Below are 22,999 nucleotides of genomic sequence, written 5' to 3' on the forward strand. Positions count from 1 at the left end.
AAAATATATTTCCGATTTTCGACGATTGGGAAAGGCCTGACTGCAACACAGAAGTCCTGACTTGGGTGATTGAGAATTGGTGTGCGGTTAGGGTTGGGGTCAGTGTTAGAGTCAGTCCGAAAACATATTGTGAAACACTGCCGCCAAAGTCAGCCCAGTCAGGCAGTCAGGCTTTTAGTCAAACCCCATTTAAAGTATTTTATTCAAAACAGACTTTGTAGTACGATATATTATGTGGTTACAATTTATTCAAATCCTAGATACATGTTGCACTCTTAAAATGTGTCAAAAACAAAATGTGGATAAATGAAAAAATATGTAAAAAGCAAAGCAAGAAACAAATTATTTAGTAGTCATTCTTCAGAACGACAACTTTGGTTCAAATTCCTGCTAAATCAGTGTTTCAAAAAATAAAATAAACCAGTGAAAAGCATTTTTGTTTTCATATTAAAATGTATTGATTAATAAGAACTCCAAATGTTTGAGCTCTGTTTCCATGCAAACACAGAATGTCGTCGAGGTTGTCACCGTTCGAGTCCAACACAAACATCATATCTCCCCTTGAAGAACAAAATGATCCAGTGTAAGTGAAACCGGTTCGCAGTAGGCCATTGTCTGATATTTTTACTTGGAACTTTCTGCAAAAATAAACTGTTATTAAATTTCAACTTATTAAATTTATTGGGTAGTTTATCGCTATGCACCAGTATAAGCCCTTAAATCAGTGGTTCCCAACCAGGAAGGAATTTTAAAACTTGAGTTTTTACATGTGGTTTGTAAATATACACTTCAGCTCTGGGAATATAACCTGTGAAGTTGATAAAAGACTTATAAATGATCTTGTATGGTTCAGTTTAGCATCTAATAAGTAGTATTAGGGAGGAATAAAAAAAATTTGAATTGTTAAGTGAGGAAAGTTACTAAAGTACTTTCATTACAACAGATTATAAAACTCCTTTTGCTTCTGGGGTAGTTCATTATTATCTTCCATGATAAATGGGTAATTCCATATTTTTCTGTTGGTTAATCACATTATTAGTTTTGTTTAGCGGGATATTTAAAAAGGTATTAAATACAAATAATTTCAGTGTGCTGACAATACATATGTTCATCATAACCACTGTTTACAGCATGTAATAACAAAACACGAATGCACATGTTAATATCTCATAGTGTGTTCCAAAACGGCGGATAAAAATACCACCCTGAGAAATACACCAAAGTTGGGTATTTTTTTTCTTATTATAATCCCTTTTATTGTCCTCCACAGACACCGAAGATGCTTTTTAGCGAAATTAATTTGTGTTTACAACCCTTTAAACTGATGAAAGGTGGAAATCGTGACAACAATGGCAATAGAACAGGGAAAGGTTCTCAGAATCAATTTACCAAGATTGTTAACCATGAAATACACGGCAAAATATACGTACAGACCGACACCTTACCCTCTCGTTTCATCAAGACAAAGTAAATCATCATAGCCATTCCCATCAAAATCACCGGCTATTTTATTGAGGCTGGCACAATCATTTACGTCAGCTTCTGAGTTCGCTCCGCTGGCTTGTGAAGTGGGGCTGCTTAAGCTGACTTTCCTGCACAACAAAACTTGAGATAGGTAAACTTGGACTGAGTTTAAGACGAAGATAAGATGGCCGAGTGGATAGTGCAACCGCCTTGTGTTCAACCCAGTGGTTCCCGATCGGTTAAATTAAATTGAAGGCAAATCAATAAATCACAACTTTCTATCAGCATTTCCATCAGAATTTACCAACTATTTCTCATTAGTTATTTATCAACTGTTAGTATTTTCATTACTACTAAGTAACTATATCATTATCTCCATCAGTATTTAGTAACTATAAGTATTTCAATTAATCAGTATTTCCATTGATATTTAGCAAATATTAGTGTTTCCATTATTATTTAGCAACTATTAGTATTTTCCGTTGGTGTTTATTTACAATTTCCCGCCATCAGCGGATCCGCACATAACATCAGTTTTTCCATCCGCGTTATAATCTCCGAAAACCCAAGAATTACGCGATGAAGGACAAATAGAAGGAATGGAAATCCTTGACGAACTGAACATCGCTGCAAAAACGCAAAAGTTGGTCAGAACTACAGCTCAACTAATTCTTGATAAACCGGCTAGAACCAGTTTGAAACTGAAATATTTCGACAAAAACCCACCCAAAACCGGATTTTTCTGCGATTTTTTGATCCCCGAAAACCGAAAAAACAGAAAGGCTGTAGCCTTAGGTTTTTTTCGAAAATCGGTTCAAAATTGTTGATTTTCGATTCCGGTTTAAACCGGTTTGGAGGTTCGGTGGGAGGCTAAAACCGGCTAGAACCAGTTTGAAACTGAAATATTCCGACAAAAACCCACCCAAAACCGGATTTTTCTTCGATTTTTTGATCCCCGAAAACCGAAAAAACAGAAAGGCTGTAGCCTTAGGTTTTTTTCGAAAATCGGTTCAAAATTGTTGATTTTCGATTCCGGTTTAAACCGGTTTGGAGGTTCGGTGGGAGGCTAAAACCGGCAAGAACCAGTTTGAAACTGAAATATTCCGACAAAAACCCACCCAAAACCGGATTTTTCTTCGATTTTTTGATCCCCGAAAACCGAAAAAACAGAAAGGCTGTAGCCTTAGGTTTTTTTCGAAAATCGGTTCAAAATTGTTGATTTTCGATTCCGGTTTAAACCGGTTTGGAGGTTCGGTGGGAGGCTAAAACCGGCTAGAACCAGTTTGAAACTGAAATATTCCGACAAAAACCCACCCAAAACCGGATTTTTCTTCGATTTTTTGATCCCCGAAAACCGAAAAAACAGAAAGGCTGTAGCCTTAGGTTTTTTTCGAAAATCGGTTCAAAATTGTTGATTTTCGATTCCGGTTTAAACCGGTTTGGAGGTTCGGTGGGAGGCTAAAACCGGCTAGAACCAGTTTGAAACTGAAATATTCCGACAAAAACCCACCCAAAACCGGATTTTTCTTCGATTTTTTGATCCCCGAAAACCGAAAAAACAGAAAGGCTATAGCCTTAGGGTTTTTGCAAAAATCGGTTCAAAATTTCGGGTTTTCGATTCCGGTTTAAACCGGTTTGGAGGTTCGGTGGGAGGCTAAAACCGGCTAGAACCAGTTTGAAACTAAAATATTCCGACAAAAACCCACCCAAAACCGGATTTTTCTTCGATTTTTTGATCCCCGAAAACCGAAAAAACGGAAAGGCTATAGCCTTAGGGTTTTTTCGAAAATCGGTTGAAAATTTCAGGTTTTCGATTCCGGTTTAAACCGGTTTGGAGGTTCGGTGGGAGGCTAAAACCGGCTAGAACCAGTTTGAAACTGAAATATTCCGACAAAAACCCACCCAAAACCGGATTTTTCTTCGATTTTTTGATCCCCGAAAACCGAAAGGCCATAGCCTTAGGTTTTTTTCGAAAATCGGTTCAAAATTTTGGGTTTTCGATTCCGGTTTAAACCGGTTTGGAGGTTCGGTGGGAGGCTAAAACCGGCTAGAACCAGTTTGAAACTGAAATATTCCGACAAAAACCCACCCAAAACCGGATTTTTCTTCGATTTTTTGATCCCCGAAAACCGAAAAAACGGAAAGGCTATAGCCTTAGGGTTTTTTCAAAAATCGGTTCAAAATTTCGGGTTTTCGATTCCGGTTTAAACCGGTTTGGAGGTTCGGTGGGAGGCTAAAACCGGCTAGAACCAGTTTGAAACTGAAATATTCCGACAAAAACCCACCCAAAACCGGATTTTTCTTCGATTTTTTGATCCCCGAAAACCGAAAAAACGGAAAGGCCATAGCCTCAGGGTTTTTTCGAAAATCGGTTGAAAATTTTGGGTTTTCGATTCCGGTTTAAACCGGTTTGGAGGTTCGGTAGGAGGCTAAAACCGGCTAGAACCAGTTTGAAACTGAAATATTCCGACAAAAACCCACCCAAAACCGGATTTTTCTTCGATTTTTTGATCCCCGAAAACCGAAAAAACGGAAAGGCTACAGCCTTAGGTTTTTTTCGAAAATCGGTTCAAAATTTCGGGTTTTCGATTCCGGTTTAAACCGGTTTGGAGGTTCGGTAGGAGGCTAAAACCGGCTAGAATCAGTTTGAAACTGAAATATTCCGACAAAAACCCACCCAAAACCGGATTTTTCTGCGATTTTTTGATCCCCGAAAACCGAAAAAACGGAAAGGCTATAGCCTTAGGGTTTTTGCAAAAATCGGTTCAAAATTTTGGGTTTTCGATTCCGGTTTAAACCGGTTTGGAGGTTCGGTGGGAGGCTAAAACCGGCTAGAACCAGTTTGAAACTGAAATATTCCGACAAAAACCCACCCAAAACCGGATTTTTCTTCGATTTTTTGATCCCCGAAAACCGAAAAAACGGAAAGGCTATAGCCTTAGGGTTTTTTCAAAAATCGGTTCAAAATTTCGGGTTTTCGATTCCGGTTTAAACCGGTTTGGAGGTTCGGTGGGAGGCTAAAACCGGCTAGAACCAGTTTGAAACTGAAATATTCCGACAAAAACCCACCCAAAACCGGATTTTTCTTCGATTTTTTGATCCCCGAAAACCGAAAAAACGGAAAGGCTATAGCCTTAGGGTTTTTTCGAAAATCGGTTGAAAATTTTGGGTTTTCGATTCCGGTTTAAACCGGTTTGGAGGTTCGGTAGGAGGCTAAAACCGGCTAGAACCAGTTTGAAACTGAAATATTCCGACAAAAACCCACCCAAAACCGGATTTTTCTTCGATTTTTTGATCCCCGAAAACCGAAAAAACGGAAAGGCTACAGCCTTAGGTTTTTTTCGAAAATCGGTTCAAAATTTTGGGTTTTCGATTCCGGTTTAAACCGGTTTGGAGGTTCGGTAGGAGGCTAAAACCGGCTAGAATCAGTTTGAAACTGAAATATTCCGACAAAAACCCACCCAAAACCGGATTTTTCTGCGATTTTTTGATCCCCGAAAACCGAAAAAACGGAAAGGCTATAGCCTTAGGGTTTTTGCAAAAATCGGTTCAAAATTGTTGATTTTCGATTCCGGTTTAAACCGGTTTGGAGGTTCGGTAGGAGGCTAAAACCGGTCAGAACCAGTTTGAAACTGGTACTAAAATGGTTTGGTACTAAAATATTTTTTCTCTGCCATTTTGAAGGCTAACTTAATAGAAATTGTTTGCTCAAAAGATCGTCCCTGATGAGAAACTTTGCGGAATTTTCATCTAACGCGCATGTGTCCCAAGCTTAGGCGTCGATGTTTCAAAAATGCAAGGTGCGGAAACTAAGTTCAATGCGACGTCACTAATGCATGTAACCAACAATCGCTCAATTCAGACCCAAAACCTGGAGACAATAAACTGCCCATAAAATTTAACGTTGGTCATAACCCGAAAAACAACAGATTAAAACATTATATATTTTGGAACACGGTGTTGTAAATATTGCTGCTGCGTTGTGTCTCATTCGCATTGTACGCAACAATGAGCAATCATTCATTGTTTAACAATTGGATATTTGTCGTCATAATCAGGCCATTTGCCAGGTTACAGTTTCCAGGCAAGGTTTGTGGCCATACCGATAGTAAGTTTGTTCAAAAGCAAAATTATAATAGGTTTATTTACATTTAACGAATTTGAACCAGATCGCCACAATCTAACCAAAATTAACCGTGGCCCCAAACTTCGACAACAACGCAAGAGCCGCATAAACCAGGCAAAGAGCCGCATGCGGCTCGCGAGCCGCGGGTTGGCCACCCCCTAGCCTTAGGGTTTTTGCAAAAATCGGTTCAAAATTGTTGATTTTCGATTCCGGTTTAAACCGGTTTGGAGGTTCGGTAGGAGGCTAAAACCGGCTAGAACCAGTTTAAACTGAAATATTCCGGCAAAAACCCACCCAAAACCGGATTTTTCGTCGATTTTTTGAGCCCCGAAAACTGAAAAGGCTATAGCCTTAGGTTTTTTTTCGAAAATCGGTTCAAAATTGTTGATTTTCGATTCCTGTTCAAACCGGTTTGGAGGTTCGGTAGGAGGCTAAAACTGGCTAGAACCAGTTTAAACTGAAATATTCCGGCAAAAACCCACCCAAAACCGGATTTTTCTGCGATTTTTTGATCCCCGAAAACCGAAAAAACGGAAAGGCTACAGCCTTAGGGTTTTTTCGAAAATCGGTTCAAAATTTTGGGTTTTCGATTCCGGTTTAAACCGGTTTGGCGGTTCGGTAGGAGGCTAAAACCGGCTAGAACCAGTTTGAAACTGAAATATTCCGACAAAAACCCACCCAAAACCGGATTTTTCTTCGATTTTTTGATCCCCGAAAACCGAAAGGCTATAGCCTTAGGGTTTTTTCAAAAAATCGGTTCAAAATTTTGGGTTTTCGATTCCGGTTTAAACCGGTTTGGAGGTTCGGTGGGAGGCTAAAACCGGCTAGAACCAGTTTGAAACTGAAATATTCCGACAAAAACCCACCCAAAACCGGATTTTTCTTCGATTTTTTGATCCCCGAAAACCGAAAAAACGGAAAGGCTATAGCCTTAGGGTTTTTTCGAAAATCGGTTCAAAATTTTGGGTTTTCGATTCCGGTTTAAACCGGTTTGGAGGTTCGGTAGGAGGCTAAAACCGGCTAGAACCAGTTTGAAACTGAAATATTCCGACAAAAACCCACCCAAAACCGGATTTTTCTTCGATTTTTTGATCCCCGAAAACCGAAAAAACGGAAAGGCTACAGCCTTAGGTTTTTTTCGAAAATCGGTTCAAAATTTTGGGTTTTCGATTCCGGTTTAAACCGGTTTGGAGGTTCGGTAGGAGGCTAAAACCGGCTAGAATCAGTTTGAAACTGAAATATTCCGACAAAAACCCACCCAAAACCGGATTTTTCTGCGATTTTTTGATCCCCGAAAACCGAAAAAACGGAAAGGCTATAGCCTTAGGGTTTTTGCAAAAATCGGTTCAAAATTGTTGATTTTCGATTCCGGTTTAAACCGGTTTGGAGGTTCGGTAGGAGGCTAAAACCGGTCAGAACCAGTTTGAAACTGGTACTAAAATGGTTTGGTACTAAAATATTTTTTCTCTGCCATTTTGAAGGCTAACTTAATAGAAATTGTTTGCTCAAAAGATCGTCCCTGATGAGAAACTTTGCGGAATTTTCATCTAACGCGCATGTGTCCCAAGCTTAGGCGTCGATGTTTCAAAAATGCAAGGTGCGGAAACTAAGTTCAATGCGACGTCACTAATGCATGTAACACCAACAATCGCTCAATTCAGACCCAAAACCTGGAGACAATAAACTGCCCATAAAATTTAACGTTGGTCATAACCCGAAAAACAACAGATTAAAACATTATATATTTTGGAACACGGTGTTGTAAATATTGCTGCTGCGTTGTGTCTCATTCGCATTGTACGCAACAATGAGCAATCATTCATTGTTTAACAATTGGATATTTGTCGTCATAATCAGGCCATTTGCCAGGTTACAGTTTCCAGGCAAGGTTTGTGGCCATACCGATAGTAAGTTTGTTCAAAAGCAAAATTATAATAGGTTTATTTACATTTAACGAATTTGAACCAGATCGCCACAATCTAACCAAAATTAACCGTGGCCCCAAACTTCGACAACAACGCAAGAGCCGCATAAACCAGGCAAAGAGCCGCATGCGGCTCGCGAGCCGCGGGTTGGCCACCCCCTAGCCTTAGGGTTTTTGCAAAAATCGGTTCAAAATTGTTGATTTTCGATTCCGGTTCAAACCGGTTTGGAGGTTCGGTAGGAGGCTAAAACCGGCTAGAACCAGTTTAAACTGAAATATTCCGGCAAAAACCCACCCAAAACCGGATTTTTCGTCGATTTTTTGAGCCCCGAAAACTGAAAAGGCTATAGCCTTAGGTTTTTTTTCGAAAATCGGTTCAAAATTGTTGATTTTCGATTCCTGTTCAAACCGGTTTGGAGGTTCGGTAGGAGGCTAAAACTGGCTAGAACCAGTTTAAACTGAAATATTCCGGCAAAAACCCACCCAAAACCGGATTTTTCTTCGATTTTTTGATCCCCGAAAACCGAAAAAACGGAAAGGCTATAGCCTTAGGTTTTTTTTCGAAAATCGGTTCAAAATTTCGGGTTTTCGATTCCGGTTTAAACCGGTTTGGAGGTTCGGTAGGAGGCTAAAACCGGCTAGAACCAGTTTGAAACTGAAATATTCCGACAAAAACCCACCCAAAACCGGATTTTTCTGCAATTTTTTGATCCCCGAAAACCGAAAAAACGGAAAGGCTATAGCCTTAGGGTTTTTTCGAAAATCGGTTCAAAATTTCGGGTTTTCGATTCCGGTTTAAACCGGTTTGGAGGTTCGGTAGGAGGCTAAAACCGGCTAGAACCAGTTTGAAACTGAAATATTCCGACAAAAACCCACCCAAAACCGGATTTTTCTGCAATTTTTTGATCCCCGAAAACCGAAAAAACGGAAAGGCTATAGCCTTAGGGTTTTTTCGAAAATCGGTTCAAAATTTCGGGTTTTCGATTCCGGTTTAAACCGGTTTGGAGGTTCGGTAGGAGGCTAAAACCGGCTAGAACCAGTTTGAAACTGAAATATTCCGACAAAAACCCACCCAAAACCGGATTTTTCTGCGATTTTTTGATCCCCGAAAACCGAAAAAACGGAAAGGCTATAGCCTTAGGGTTTTTTCGAAAATCGGTTGAAAATTTTGGGTTTTCGATTCCGGTTTAAACCGGTTTGGAGGTTCGGTAGGAGGCTAAAACCGGCTAGAACCAGTTTGAAACTGAAATATTCCGACAAAAACCCACCCAAAACCGGATTTTTCTGCGATTTTTTGATCCCCGAAAACCGAAAAAACGGAAAGGCTATAGCCTTAGGTTTTTTTTCAAAAATCGGTTCAAAATTTCGGGTTTTCGATTCCGGTTTAAACCGGTTTGGAGGTTCGGTAGGAGGCTGAAACCGGCTAGAACTAGTTTGAAACTGAAATATTCCGACAAAAACCCACCCAAAACCGGATTTTTCTTCGATTTTTTTAGCCCCGAAAACTGAAAAGGCTATAGCCTTAGGTTTTTTTTCGAAAATCGGTTGAAAATTTTGGGTTTTCGATTCCGGTTTAAACCGGTTTGGAGGTTCGGTGGGAGGCTAAAACCGGCTAGAACCAGTTTGAAACTGAAATATTTCGACAAAAACCCACCCAAAACCGGATTTTTCGGCGATTTTTTGAGCCCCGAAAACCGAAAAAACGGAAAGGCTATAGCCTTAGGGTTTTTGCAAAAATCGGTTCAAAATTGTTGATTTTCGATTCCGGTTTAAACCGGTTTGGAGGTTCGGTAGGAGGCTAAAACCGGTCAGAACCAGTTTGAAACTGGTACTAAAATGGTTTGGTACTAAAATATTTTTTCTCTGCCATTTTGAAGGCTAACTTAATAGAAATTGTTTGCTCAAAAGATCGTCCCTGATGAGAAACTTTGCGGAATTTTCATCTAACGCGCATGTGTCCCAAGCTTAGGCGTCGATGTTTCAAAAATGCAAGGTGCGGAAACTAAGTTCAATGCGACGTCACTAATGCATGTAACACCAACAATCGCTCAATTCAGACCCAAAACCTGGAGACAATAAACTGCCCATAAAATTTAACGTTGGTCATAACCCGAAAAACAACAGATTAAAACATTATATATTTTGGAACACGGTGTTGTAAATATTGCTGCTGCGTTGTGTCTCATTCGCATTGTACGCAACAATGAGCAATCATTCATTGTTTAACAATTGGATATTTGTCGTCATAATCAGGCCATTTGCCAGGTTACAGTTTCCAGGCAAGGTTTGTGGCCATACCGATAGTAAGTTTGTTCAAAAGCAAAATTATAATAGGTTTATTTACATTTAACGAATTTGAACCAGATCGCCACAATCTAACCAAAATTAACCGTGGCCCCAAACTTCGACAACAACGCAAGAGCCGCATAAACCAGGCAAAGAGCCGCATGCGGCTCGCGAGCCGCGGGTTGGCCACCCCCTAGCCTTAGGGTTTTTGCAAAAATCGGTTCAAAATTGTTGATTTTCGATTCCGGTTTAAACCGGTTTGGAGGTTCGGTAGGAGGCTAAAACCGGCTAGAACGAGTTTAAACTGAAATATTCCGGCAAAAACCCACCCAAAACCGGATTTTTCGTCGATTTTTTGAGCCCCGAAAACTGAAAAGGCTATAGCCTTAGGTTTTTTTTCGAAAATCGGTTCAAAATTGTTGATTTTCGATTCCTGTTCAAACCGGTTTGGAGGTTCGGTAGGAGGCTAAAACTGGCTAGAACCAGTTTAAACTGAAATATTCCGGCAAAAACCCACCCAAAACCGGATTTTTCTGCGATTTTTTGATCCCCGAAAACCGAAAAAACGGAAAGGCTATAGCCTTAGGGTTTTTTCGAAAATCGGTTGAAAATTTTGGGTTTTCGATTCCGGTTTAAACCGGTTTGGAGGTTCGGTAGGAGGCTAAAACCGGCTAGAACCAGTTTGAAACTGAAATATTCCGACAAAAACCCACCCAAAACCGGATTTTTCTGCGATTTTTTGAACCCCGAAAACCAAAAAAACGGAAAGGCTATAGCCTTAGGGTTTTTTCGAAAATCGGTTCAAAATTTTGGGTTTTCGATTCCGGTTTAAACCGGTTTGGAGGTTCGGTAGGAGGCTAAAACCGGCTAGAACCAGTTTGAAACTGAAATATTCCGACAAAAACCCACCCAAAACCGGATTTTTCGTCGATTTTTTGATCCCCGAAAACCGAAAAAACGGAAAGGCTATAGCCTTAGGTTTTTTTTCAAAAATCGGTTCAAAATTTCGGGTTTTCGATTCCGGTTTAAACCGGTTTGGAGGTTCGGTAGGAGGCTGAAACCGGCTAGAACTAGTTTGAAACTGAAATATTCCGACAAAAACCCACCCAAAACCGGATTTTTCTTCGATTTTTTTAGCCCCGAAAACTGAAAAGGCTATAGCCTTAGGGTTTTTTTCGAAAATCGGTTGAAAATTTTGGGTTTTCGATTCCGGTTTAAACCGGTTTGGAGGTTCGGTGGGAGGCTAAAACCGGCTAGAACCAGTTTGAAACTGAAATATTCCGACAAAAACCCACCCAAAACCGGATTTTTCTTCGATTTTTTGATCCCCGAAAACCGAAAAAACGGAAAGGCTACAGCCTTAGGTTTTTTTCGAAAATCGGTTCAAAATTTTGGGTTTTCGATTCCGGTTTAAACCGGTTTGGAGGTTCGGTAGGAGGCTAAAACCGGCTAGAATCAGTTTGAAACTGAAATATTCCGACAAAAACCCACCCAAAACCGGATTTTTCTGCGATTTTTTGATCCCCGAAAACCGAAAAAACGGAAAGGCTATAGCCTTAGGGTTTTTGCAAAAATCGGTTCAAAATTGTTGATTTTCGATTCCGGTTTAAACCGGTTTGGAGGTTCGGTAGGAGGCTAAAACCGGTCAGAACCAGTTTGAAACTGGTACTAAAATGGTTTGGTACTAAAATATTTTTTCTCTGCCATTTTGAAGGCTAACTTAATAGAAATTGTTTGCTCAAAAGATCGTCCCTGATGAGAAACTTTGCGGAATTTTCATCTAACGCGCATGTGTCCCAAGCTTAGGCGTCGATGTTTCAAAAATGCAAGGTGCGGAAACTAAGTTCAATGCGACGTCACTAATGCATGTAACACCAACAATCGCTCAATTCAGACCCAAAACCTGGAGACAATAAACTGCCCATAAAATTTAACGTTGGTCATAACCCGAAAAACAACAGATTAAAACATTATATATTTTGGAACACGGTGTTGTAAATATTGCTGCTGCGTTGTGTCTCATTCGCATTGTACGCAACAATGAGCAATCATTCATTGTTTAACAATTGGATATTTGTCGTCATAATCAGGCCATTTGCCAGGTTACAGTTTCCAGGCAAGGTTTGTGGCCATACCGATAGTAAGTTTGTTCAAAAGCAAAATTATAATAGGTTTATTTACATTTAACGAATTTGAACCAGATCGCCACAATCTAACCAAAATTAACCGTGGCCCCAAACTTCGACAACAACGCAAGAGCCGCATAAACCAGGCAAAGAGCCGCATGCGGCTCGCGAGCCGCGGGTTGGCCACCCCCTAGCCTTAGGGTTTTTGCAAAAATCGGTTCAAAATTGTTGATTTTCGATTCCGGTTTAAACCGGTTTGGAGGTTCGGTAGGAGGCTAAAACCGGCTAGAACCAGTTTAAACTGAAATATTCCGGCAAAAACCCACCCAAAACCGGATTTTTCGTCGATTTTTTGAGCCCCGAAAACTGAAAAGGCTATAGCCTTAGGTTTTTTTTCGAAAATCGGTTCAAAATTGTTGATTTTCGATTCCTGTTCAAACCGGTTTGGAGGTTCGGTAGGAGGCTAAAACTGGCTAGAACCAGTTTAAACTGAAATATTCCGGCAAAAACCCACCCAAAACCGGATTTTTCTGCGATTTTTTGATCCCCGAAAACCGAAAAAACGGAAAGGCTATAGCCTTAGGTTTTTTTTCGAAAATCGGTTCAAAATTTCGGGTTTTCGATTCCGGTTTAAACCGGTTTGGAGGTTCGGTAGGAGGCTAAAACCGGCTAGAACCAGTTTGAAACTGAAATATTCCGACAAAAACCCACCCAAAACCGGATTTTTCTGCAATTTTTTGATCCCCGAAAACCGAAAAAACGGAAAGGCTATAGCCTTAGGGTTTTTTCGAAAATCGGTTCAAAATTTCGGGTTTTCGATTCCGGTTTAAACCGGTTTGGAGGTTCGGTAGGAGGCTAAAACCGGCTAGAACCAGTTTGAAACTGAAATATTCCGACAAAAACCCACCCAAAACCGGATTTTTCTGCAATTTTTTGATCCCCGAAAACCGAAAAAACGGAAAGGCTATAGCCTTAGGGTTTTTTCGAAAATCGGTTCAAAATTTCGGGTTTTCGATTCCGGTTTAAACCGGTTTGGAGGTTCGGTAGGAGGCTAAAACCGGCTAGAACCAGTTTGAAACTGAAATATTCCGACAAAAACCCACCCAAAACCGGATTTTTCTGCGATTTTTTGATCCCCGAAAACCGAAAAAACGGAAAGGCTATAGCCTTAGGGTTTTTTCGAAAATCGGTTGAAAATTTTGGGTTTTCGATTCCGGTTTAAACCGGTTTGGAGGTTCGGTAGGAGGCTAAAACCGGCTAGAACCAGTTTGAAACTGAAATATTCCGACAAAAACCCACCCAAAACCGGATTTTTCTGCGATTTTTTGATCCCCGAAAACCGAAAAAACGGAAAGGCTATAGCCTTAGGTTTTTTTTCAAAAATCGGTTCAAAATTTCGGGTTTTCGATTCCGGTTTAAACCGGTTTGGAGGTTCGGTAGGAGGCTGAAACCGGCTAGAACTAGTTTGAAACTGAAATATTCCGACAAAAACCCACCCAAAACCGGATTTTTCTTCGATTTTTTTAGCCCCGAAAACTGAAAAGGCTATAGCCTTAGGTTTTTTTTCGAAAATCGGTTGAAAATTTTGGGTTTTCGATTCCGGTTTAAACCGGTTTGGAGGTTCGGTGGGAGGCTAAAACCGGCTAGAACCAGTTTGAAACTGAAATATTTCGACAAAAACCCACCCAAAACCGGATTTTTCGGCGATTTTTTGAGCCCCGAAAACCGAAAAAACGGAAAGGCTATAGCCTTAGGGTTTTTGCAAAAATCGGTTCAAAATTGTTGATTTTCGATTCCGGTTTAAACCGGTTTGGAGGTTCGGTAGGAGGCTAAAACCGGTCAGAACCAGTTTGAAACTGGTACTAAAATGGTTTGGTACTAAAATATTTTTTCTCTGCCATTTTGAAGGCTAACTTAATAGAAATTGTTTGCTCAAAAGATCGTCCCTGATGAGAAACTTTGCGGAATTTTCATCTAACGCGCATGTGTCCCAAGCTTAGGCGTCGATGTTTCAAAAATGCAAGGTGCGGAAACTAAGTTCAATGCGACGTCACTAATGCATGTAACACCAACAATCGCTCAATTCAGACCCAAAACCTGGAGACAATAAACTGCCCATAAAATTTAACGTTGGTCATAACCCGAAAAACAACAGATTAAAACATTATATATTTTGGAACACGGTGTTGTAAATATTGCTGCTGCGTTGTGTCTCATTCGCATTGTACGCAACAATGAGCAATCATTCATTGTTTAACAATTGGATATTTGTCGTCATAATCAGGCCATTTGCCAGGTTACAGTTTCCAGGCAAGGTTTGTGGCCATACCGATAGTAAGTTTGTTCAAAAGCAAAATTATAATAGGTTTATTTACATTTAACGAATTTGAACCAGATCGCCACAATCTAACCAAAATTAACCGTGGCCCCAAACTTCGACAACAACGCAAGAGCCGCATAAACCAGGCAAAGAGCCGCATGCGGCTCGCGAGCCGCGGGTTGGCCACCCCCTAGCCTTAGGGTTTTTGCAAAAATCGGTTCAAAATTGTTGATTTTCGATTCCGGTTTAAACCGGTTTGGAGGTTCGGTAGGAGGCTAAAACCGGCTAGAACCAGTTTAAACTGAAATATTCCGGCAAAAACCCACCCAAAACCGGATTTTTCGTCGATTTTTTGAGCCCCGAAAACTGAAAAGGCTATAGCCTTAGTTTTTTTTTCGAAAATCGGTTCAAAATTGTTGATTTTCGATTCCTGTTCAAACCGGTTTGGAGGTTCGGTAGGAGGCTAAAACTGGCTAGAACCAGTTTAAACTGAAATATTCCGGCAAAAACCCACCCAAAACCGGATTTTTCTGCGATTTTTTGATCCCCGAAAACCGAAAAAACGGAAAGGCTATAGCCTTAGGGTTTTTTCGAAAATCGGTTGAAAATTTTGGGTTTTCGATTCCGGTTTAAACCGGTTTGGAGGTTCGGTAGGAGGCTAAAACCGGCTAGAACCAGTTTGAAACTGAAATATTCCGACAAAAACCCACCCAAAACCGGATTTTTCTTCGATTTTTTGAACCCCGAAAACCAAAAAAACGGAAAGGCTATAGCCTTAGGGTTTTTTCGAAAATCGGTTCAAAATTTTGGGTTTTCGATTCCGGTTTAAACCGGTTTGGAGGTTCGGTAGGAGGCTAAAACCGGCTAGAACCAGTTTGAAACTGAAATATTCCGACAAAAACCCACCCAAAACCGGATTTTTCGTCGATTTTTTGATCCCCGAAAACCGAAAAAACGGAAAGGCTATAGCCTTAGGTTTTTTTTCAAAAATCGGTTCAAAATTTCGGGTTTTCGATTCCGGTTTAAACCGGTTTGGAGGTTCGGTAGGAGGCTGAAACCGGCTAGAACTAGTTTGAAACTGAAATATTCCGACAAAAACCCACCCAAAACCGGATTTTTCTTCGATTTTTTTAGCCCCGAAAACTGAAAAGGCTATAGCCTTAGGTTTTTTTTCGAAAATCGGTTGAAAATTTTGGGTTTTCGATTCCGGTTTAAACCGGTTTGGAGGTTCGGTGGGAGGCTAAAACCGGCTAGAACCAGTTTGAAACTGAAATATTCCGACAAAAACCCACCCAAAACCGGATTTTTCTTCGATTTTTTGATCCCCGAAAACCGAAAAAACGGAAAGGCTACAGCCTTAGGTTTTTTTCGAAAATCGGTTCAAAATTTTGGGTTTTCGATTCCGGTTTAAACCGGTTTGGAGGTTCGGTAGGAGGCTAAAACCGGCTAGAATCAGTTTGAAACTGAAATATTCCGACAAAAACCCACCCAAAACCGGATTTTTCTGCGATTTTTTGATCCCCGAAAACCGAAAAAACGGAAAGGCTATAGCCTTAGGGTTTTTGCAAAAATCGGTTCAAAATTGTTGATTTTCGATTCCGGTTTAAACCGGTTTGGAGGTTCGGTAGGAGGCTAAAACCGGTCAGAACCAGTTTGAAACTGGTACTAAAATGGTTTGGTACTAAAATATTTTTTCTCTGCCATTTTGAAGGCTAACTTAATAGAAATTGTTTGCTCAAAAGATCGTCCCTGATGAGAAACTTTGCGGAATTTTCATCTAACGCGCATGTGTCCCAAGCTTAGGCGTCGATGTTTCAAAAATGCAAGGTGCGGAAACTAAGTTCAATGCGACGTCACTAATGCATGTAACACCAACAATCGCTCAATTCAGACCCAAAACCTGGAGACAATAAACTGCCCATAAAATTTAACGTTGGTCATAACCCGAAAAACAACAGATTAAAACATTATATATTTTGGAACACGGTGTTGTAAATATTGCTGCTGCGTTGTGTCTCATTCGCATTGTACGCAACAATGAGCAATCATTCATTGTTTAACAATTGGATATTTGTCGTCATAATCAGGCCATTTGCCAGGTTACAGTTTCCAGGCAAGGTTTGTGGCCATACCGATAGTAAGTTTGTTCAAAAGCAAAATTATAATAGGTTTATTTACATTTAACGAATTTGAACCAGATCGCCACAATCTAACCAAAATTAACCGTGGCCCCAAACTTCGACAACAACGCAAGAGCCGCATAAACCAGGCAAAGAGCCGCATGCGGCTCGCGAGCCGCGGGTTGGCCACCCCCTAGCCTTAGGGTTTTTGCAAAAATCGGTTCAAAATTGTTGATTTTCGATTCCGGTTTAAACCGGTTTGGAGGTTCGGTAGGAGGCTAAAACCGGCTAGAACGAGTTTAAACTGAAATATTCCGGCAAAAACCCACCCAAAACCGGATTTTTCGTCGATTTTTTGAGCCCCGAAAACTGAAAAGGCTATAGCCTTAGGTTTTTTTTCGAAAATCGGTTCAAAATTGTTGATTTTCGATTCCTGTTCAAACCGGTTTGGAGGTTCGGTAGGAGGCTAAAACTGGCTAGAACCAGTTTAAACTGAAATATTCCGGCAAAAACCCACCCAAAACCGGATTTTTCTGCGATTTTTTGATCCCCGAAAACCGAAAAAACGGAAAGGCTATAGCCTTAGGGTTTTTTCGAAAATCGGTTGAAAATTTTGGGTTTTCGATTCCGGTTTAAACCGGTTTGGAGGTTCGGTAGGAGGCTAAAACCGGCTAGAACCAGTTTGAAACTGAAATATTCCGACAAAAACCCACCCAAAACCGGATTTTTCTGCGATTTTTTGAACCCCGAAAACCAAAAAAACGGAAAGGCTATAGCCTTAGGGTTTTTTCGAAAATCGGTTCAAAATTTTGGGTTTTCGATTCCGGTTTAAACCGGTTTGGAGGTTCGGTAGGAGGCTAAAACCGGCTAGAACCAGTTTGAAACTGAAATATTCCGACAAAAACCCACCCAAAACCGGATTTTTCGTCGATTTTTTGATCCCCGAAAACCGAAAAAACGGAAAGGCTATAGCCTTAGGTTTTTTTTCAAAAATCGGTTCAAAATTTCGGGTTTTCGATTCCGGTTTAAACCGGTTTGGAGGTTCGGTAGGAGGCTGAAACCGGCTAGAACTAGTTTGAAACTGAAATATTCCGACAAAAACCCACCCAAAACCGGATTTTTCTTCGATTTTTTTAGCCCCGAAAACTGAAAAGGCTATAGCCTTAGGTTTTTTTTCGAAAATCGGTTGAAAATTTTGGGTTTTCGATTCCGGTTTAAACCGGTTTGGAGGTTCGGTGGGAGGCTAAAACCGGCTAGAACCAGTTTGAAACTGAAATATTTCGACAAAAACCCACCCAAAACCGGATTTTTCGGCGATTTTTTGAGCCCCGAAAACCGAAAAAACGGAAAGGCTATAGCCTTAGGGTTTTTGCAAAAATCGGTTCAAAATTGTTGATTTTCGATTCCGGTTTAAACCGGTTTGGAGGTTCGGTAGGAGGCTAAAACCGGTCAGAACCAGTTTGAAACTGGTACTAAAATGGTTTGGTACTAAAATATTTTTTCTCTGCCATTTTGAAGGCTAACTTAATAGAAATTGTTTGCTCAAAAGATCGTCCCTGATGAGAAACTTTGCGGAATTTTCATCTAACGCGCATGTGTCCCAAGCTTAGGCGTCGATGTTTCAAAAATGCAAGGTGCGGAAACTAAGTTCAATGCGACGTCACTAATGCATGTAACACCAACAATCGCTCAATTCAGACCCAAAACCTGGAGACAATAAACTGCCCATAAAATTTAACGTTGGTCATAACCCGAAAAACAACAGATTAAAACATTATATATTTTGGAACACGGTGTTGTAAATATTGCTGCTGCGTTGTGTCTCATTCGCATTGTACGCAACAATGAACAATCATTCATTGTTTAACAATTGGATATTTGTCGTCATAATCAGGCCATTTGCCAGGTTACAGTTTCCAGGCAAGGTTTGTGGCCATACCGATAGTAAGTTTGTTCAAAAGCAAAATTATAATAGGTTTATTTACATTTAACGAATTTGAACCAGATCGCCACAATCTAACCAAAATTAACCGTGGCCCCAAACTTCGACAACAACGCAAGAGCCGCATAAACCAGGCAAAGAGCCGCATGCGGCTCGCGAGCCGCGGGTTGGCCACCCCCTAGCCTTAGGGTTTTTGCAAAAATCGGTTCAAAATTGTTGATTTTCGATTCCGGTTTAAACCGGTTTGGAGGTTCGGTAGGAGGCTAAAACCGGCTAGAACGAGTTTAAACTGAAATATTCCGGCAAAAACCCACCCAAAACCGGATTTTTCGTCGATTTTTTGAGCCCCGAAAACTGAAAAGGCTATAGCCTTAGGTTTTTTTTCGAAAATCGGTTCAAAATTGTTGATTTTCGATTCCTGTTCAAACCGGTTTGGAGGTTCGGTAGGAGGCTAAAACTGGCTAGAACCAGTTTAAACTGAAATATTCCGGCAAAAACCCACCCAAAACCGGATTTTTCTGCGATTTTTTGATCCCCGAAAACCGAAAAAACGGAAAGGCTATAGCCTTAGGTTTTTTTTCGAAAATCGGTTCAAAATTTCGGGTTTTCGATTCCGGTTTAAACCGGTTTGGAGGTTCGGTAGGAGGCTAAAACCGGCTAGAACCAGTTTGAAACTGAAATATTCCGACAAAAACCCACCCAAAACCGGATTTTTCTGCAATTTTTTGATCCCCGAAAACCGAAAAAACGGAAAGGCTATAGCCTTAGGGTTTTTTCGAAAATCGGTTCAAAATTTTGGGTTTTCGATTCCGGTTTAAACCGGTTTGGCGGTTCGGTAGGAGGCTAAAACCGGCTAGAACCAGTTTGAAACTGAAATATTCCGACAAAAACCCACCCAAAACCGGATTTTTCTGCGATTTTTTGATCCCCGAAAACCGAAAAAACGGAAAGGCTATAGCCTTAGGTTTTTTTTCGAAAATCGGTTCAAAATTTCGGGTTTTCGATTCCGGTTTAAACCGGTTTGGAGGTTCGGTAGGAGGCTAAAACCGGCTAGAACCAGTTTGAAACTGAAATATTCCGACAAAAACCCACCCAAAACCGGATTTTTCTGCAATTTTTTGATCCCCGAAAACCGAAAAAACGGAAAGGCTATAGCCTTAGGGTTTTTTCGAAAATCGGTTCAAAATTTTGGGTTTTCGATTCCGGTTTAAACCGGTTTGGCGGTTCGGTAGGAGGCTAAAACCGGCTAGAACCAGTTTGAAACTGAAATATTCCGACAAAAACCCACCCAAAACCGGATTTTTCTGCGATTTTTTGATCCCCGAAAACCGAAAAAACGGAAAGGCTATAGCCTTAGGTTTTTTTTCGAAAATCGGTTCAAAATTTCGGGTTTTCGATTCCGGTTTAAACCGGTTTGGAGGTTCGGTAGGAGGCTAAAACCGGCTAGAACCAGTTTGAAACTGAAATATTCCGACAAAAACCCACCCAAAACCGGATTTTTCTGCAATTTTTTGATCCCCGAAAACCGAAAAAACGGAAAGGCTATAGCCTTAGGGTTTTTTCGAAAATCGGTTCAAAATTTCGGGTTTTCGATTCCGGTTTAAACCGGTTTGGAGGTTCGGTAGGAGGCTAAAACCGGCTAGAACCAGTTTGAAACTGAAATATTCCGACAAAAACCCACCCAAAACCGGATTTTTCTGCGATTTTTTGATCCCCGAAAACCGAAAAAACGGAAAGGCTATAGCCTTAGGTTTTTTTTCAAAAATCGGTTCAAAATTTCGGGTTTTCGATTCCGGTTTAAACCGGTTTGGAGGTTCGGTAGGAGGCTAAAACCGGCTAGAACCAGTTTGAAACTGAAATATTTCGACAAAAACCCACCCAAAACCGGATTTTTCGGCGATTTTTTGATCCCCGAAAACCGAAAAAACGGAAAGGCTATAGCCTTAGGGTTTTTGCAAAAATCGGTTCAAAATTGTTGATTTTCGATTCCGGTTTAAACCGGTTTGGAGGTTCGGTAGGAGGCTAAAACCGGTCAGAACCAGTTTGAAACTGGTACTAAAATGGTTTGGTACTAAAATATTTTTTCTCTGCCATTTTGAAGGCTAACTTAATAGAAATTGTTTGCTCAAAAGATCGTCCCTGATGAGAAACTTTGCGGAATTTTCATCTAACGCGCATGTGTCCCAAGCTTAGGCGTCGATGTTTCAAAAATGCAAGGTGCGGAAACTAAGTTCAATGCGACGTCACTAATGCATGTAACACCAACAATCGCTCAATTCAGACCCAAAACCTGGAGACAATAAACTGCCCATAAAATTTAACGTTGGTCATAACCCGAAAAACAACAGATTAAAACATTATATATTTTGGAACACGGTGTTGTAAATATTGCTGCTGCGTTGTGTCTCATTCGCATTGTACGCAACAATGAGCAATCATTCATTGTTTAACAATTGGATATTTGTCGTCATAATCAGGCCATTTGCCAGGTTACAGTTTCCAGGCAAGGTTTGTGGCCATACCGATAGTAAGTTTGTTCAAAAGCAAAATTATAATAGGTTCAATTTACATTTAACGAATTTGAACCAGATCGCCACAATCTAACCAAAATTAACCGTGGCCCCAAACTTCGACAACAACGCAAGAGCCGCATAAACCAGGCAAAGAGCCGCATGCGGCTCGCGAGCCGCGGGTTGGCCACCCCCTAGCCTTAGGGTTTTTGCAAAAATCGGTTCAAAATTGTTGATTTTCGATTCCGGTTTAAACCGGTTTGGAGGTTCGGTAGGAGGCTAAAACCGGCTAGAACCAGTTTAAACTGAAATATTCCGGCAAAAACCCACCCAAAACCGGATTTTTCGTCGATTTTTTGAGCCCCGAAAACTGAAAAGGCTATAGCCTTAGGTTTTTTTTCGAAAATCGGTTCAAAATTGTTGATTTTCGATTCCTGTTCAAACCGGTTTGGAGGTTCGGTAGGAGGCTAAAACTGGCTAGAACCAGTTTAAACTGAAATATTCCGGCAAAAACCCACCCAAAACCGGATTTTTCTTCGATTTTTTGATCCCCGAAAACCGAAAAAACGGAAAGGCTATAGCCTTAGGTTTTTTTTCGAAAATCGGTTCAAAATTTCGGGTTTTCGATTCCGGTTTAAACCGGTTTGGAGGTTCGGTAGGAGGCTAAAACCGGCTAGAACCAGTTTGAAACTGAAATATTCCGACAAAAACCCACCCAAAACCGGATTTTTCTGCAATTTTTTGATCCCCGAAAACCGAAAAAACGGAAAGGCTATAGCCTTAGGGTTTTTTCGAAAATCGGTTCAAAATTTCGGGTTTTCGATTCTGGTTTAAACCGGTTTGGAGGTTCGGTAGGAGGCTAAAACCGGCTAGAACCAGTTTGAAACTGAAATATTCCGACAAAAACCCACCCAAAACCGGATTTTTCTGCGATTTTTTGATCCCCGAAAACCGAAAAAACGGAAAGGCTATAGCCTTAGGGTTTTTTCGAAAATCGGTTCAAAATTTTGGGTTTTCGATTCCGGTTTAAACCGGTTTGGAGGTTCGGTAGGAGGCTAAAACCGGCTAGAACCAGTTTGAAACTGAAATATTCCGACAAAAACCCACCCAAAACCGGATTTTTCTGCGATTTTTTGAACCCCGAAAACCAAAAAAACGGAAAGGCTATAGCCTTAGGGTTTTTTCGAAAATCGGTTCAAAATTTTGGGTTTTCGATTCCGGTTTAAACCGGTTTGGAGGTTCGGTAGGAGGCTAAAACCGGCTAGAACCAGTTTGAAACTGAAATATTCCGACAAAAACCCACCCAAAACCGGATTTTTCGTCGATTTTTTGATCCCCGAAAACCGAAAAAACGGAAAGGCTATAGCCTTAGGTTTTTTTTCAAAAATCGGTTCAAAATTTCGGGTTTTCGATTCCGGTTTAAACCGGTTTGGAGGTTCGGTAGGAGGCTGAAACCGGCTAGAACTAGTTTGAAACTGAAATATTCCGACAAAAACCCACCCAAAACCGGATTTTTCTTCGATTTTTTTAGCCCCGAAAACTGAAAAGGCTATAGCCTTAGGTTTTTTTTCGAAAATCGGTTGAAAATTTTGGGTTTTCGATTCCGGTTTAAACCGGTTTGGAGGTTCGGTGGGAGGCTAAAACCGGCTAGAACCAGTTTGAAACTGAAATATTTCGACAAAAACCCACCCAAAACCGGATTTTTCGGCGATTTTTTGAGCCCCGAAAACCGAAAAAACGGAAAGGCTATAGCCTTAGGGTTTTTGCAAAAATCGGTTCAAAATTGTTGATTTTCGATTCCGGTTTAAACCGGTTTGGAGGTTCGGTAGGAGGCTAAAACCGGTCAGAACCAGTTTGAAACTGGTACTAAAATGGTTTGGTACTAAAATATTTTTTCTCTGCCATTTTGAAGGCTAAATTAATAGAAATTGTTTGCTCAAAAGATCGTCCCTGATGAGAAACTTTGCGGAATTTTCATCTAACGCGCATGTGTCCCAAGCTTAGGCGTCGATGTTTCAAAAATGCAAGGTGCGGAAACTAAGTTCAATGCGACGTCACTAATGCATGTAACACCAACAATCGCTCAATTCAGACCCAAAACCTGGAGACAATAAACTGCCCATAAAATTTAACGTTGGTCATAACCCGAAAAACAACAGATTAAAACATTATATATTTTGG

The 22,999-nt window shown here is 40.6% G+C and overlaps 1 protein-coding gene across 1 annotated transcript in view; it reads right to left on the reverse strand.

Annotated features, from left to right (window-relative positions):
• Nucleotides 1-169: 169 nt before the first annotated feature.
• The window catches only part of LOC145218681 (uncharacterized), a 37,571-nt gene continuing 14,741 nt past the window's right edge, over nt 170-22,999 (reverse strand). Inside the window, exons 14-16 of the mRNA XM_080086088.1 lie at nt 1,962-2,091; nt 1,446-1,592; nt 170-638 (exon numbers count right to left, since the gene is read on the reverse strand). Coding sequence (XP_079942214.1) covers nt 443-638; nt 1,446-1,592; nt 1,962-2,091 — 473 coding nt within the window. The 3' untranslated portion in view covers nt 170-442. The remainder of the gene's footprint in view (nt 639-1,445; nt 1,593-1,961; nt 2,092-22,999) is intronic.

The sequence above is a fragment of the Phallusia mammillata genome, chromosome 3 (genome assembly GCF_965637545.1).
Source record: "Phallusia mammillata chromosome 3, kaPhaMamm4.hap1.1, whole genome shotgun sequence".
NCBI lineage: Eukaryota > Metazoa > Chordata > Ascidiacea > Phlebobranchia > Ascidiidae > Phallusia > Phallusia mammillata.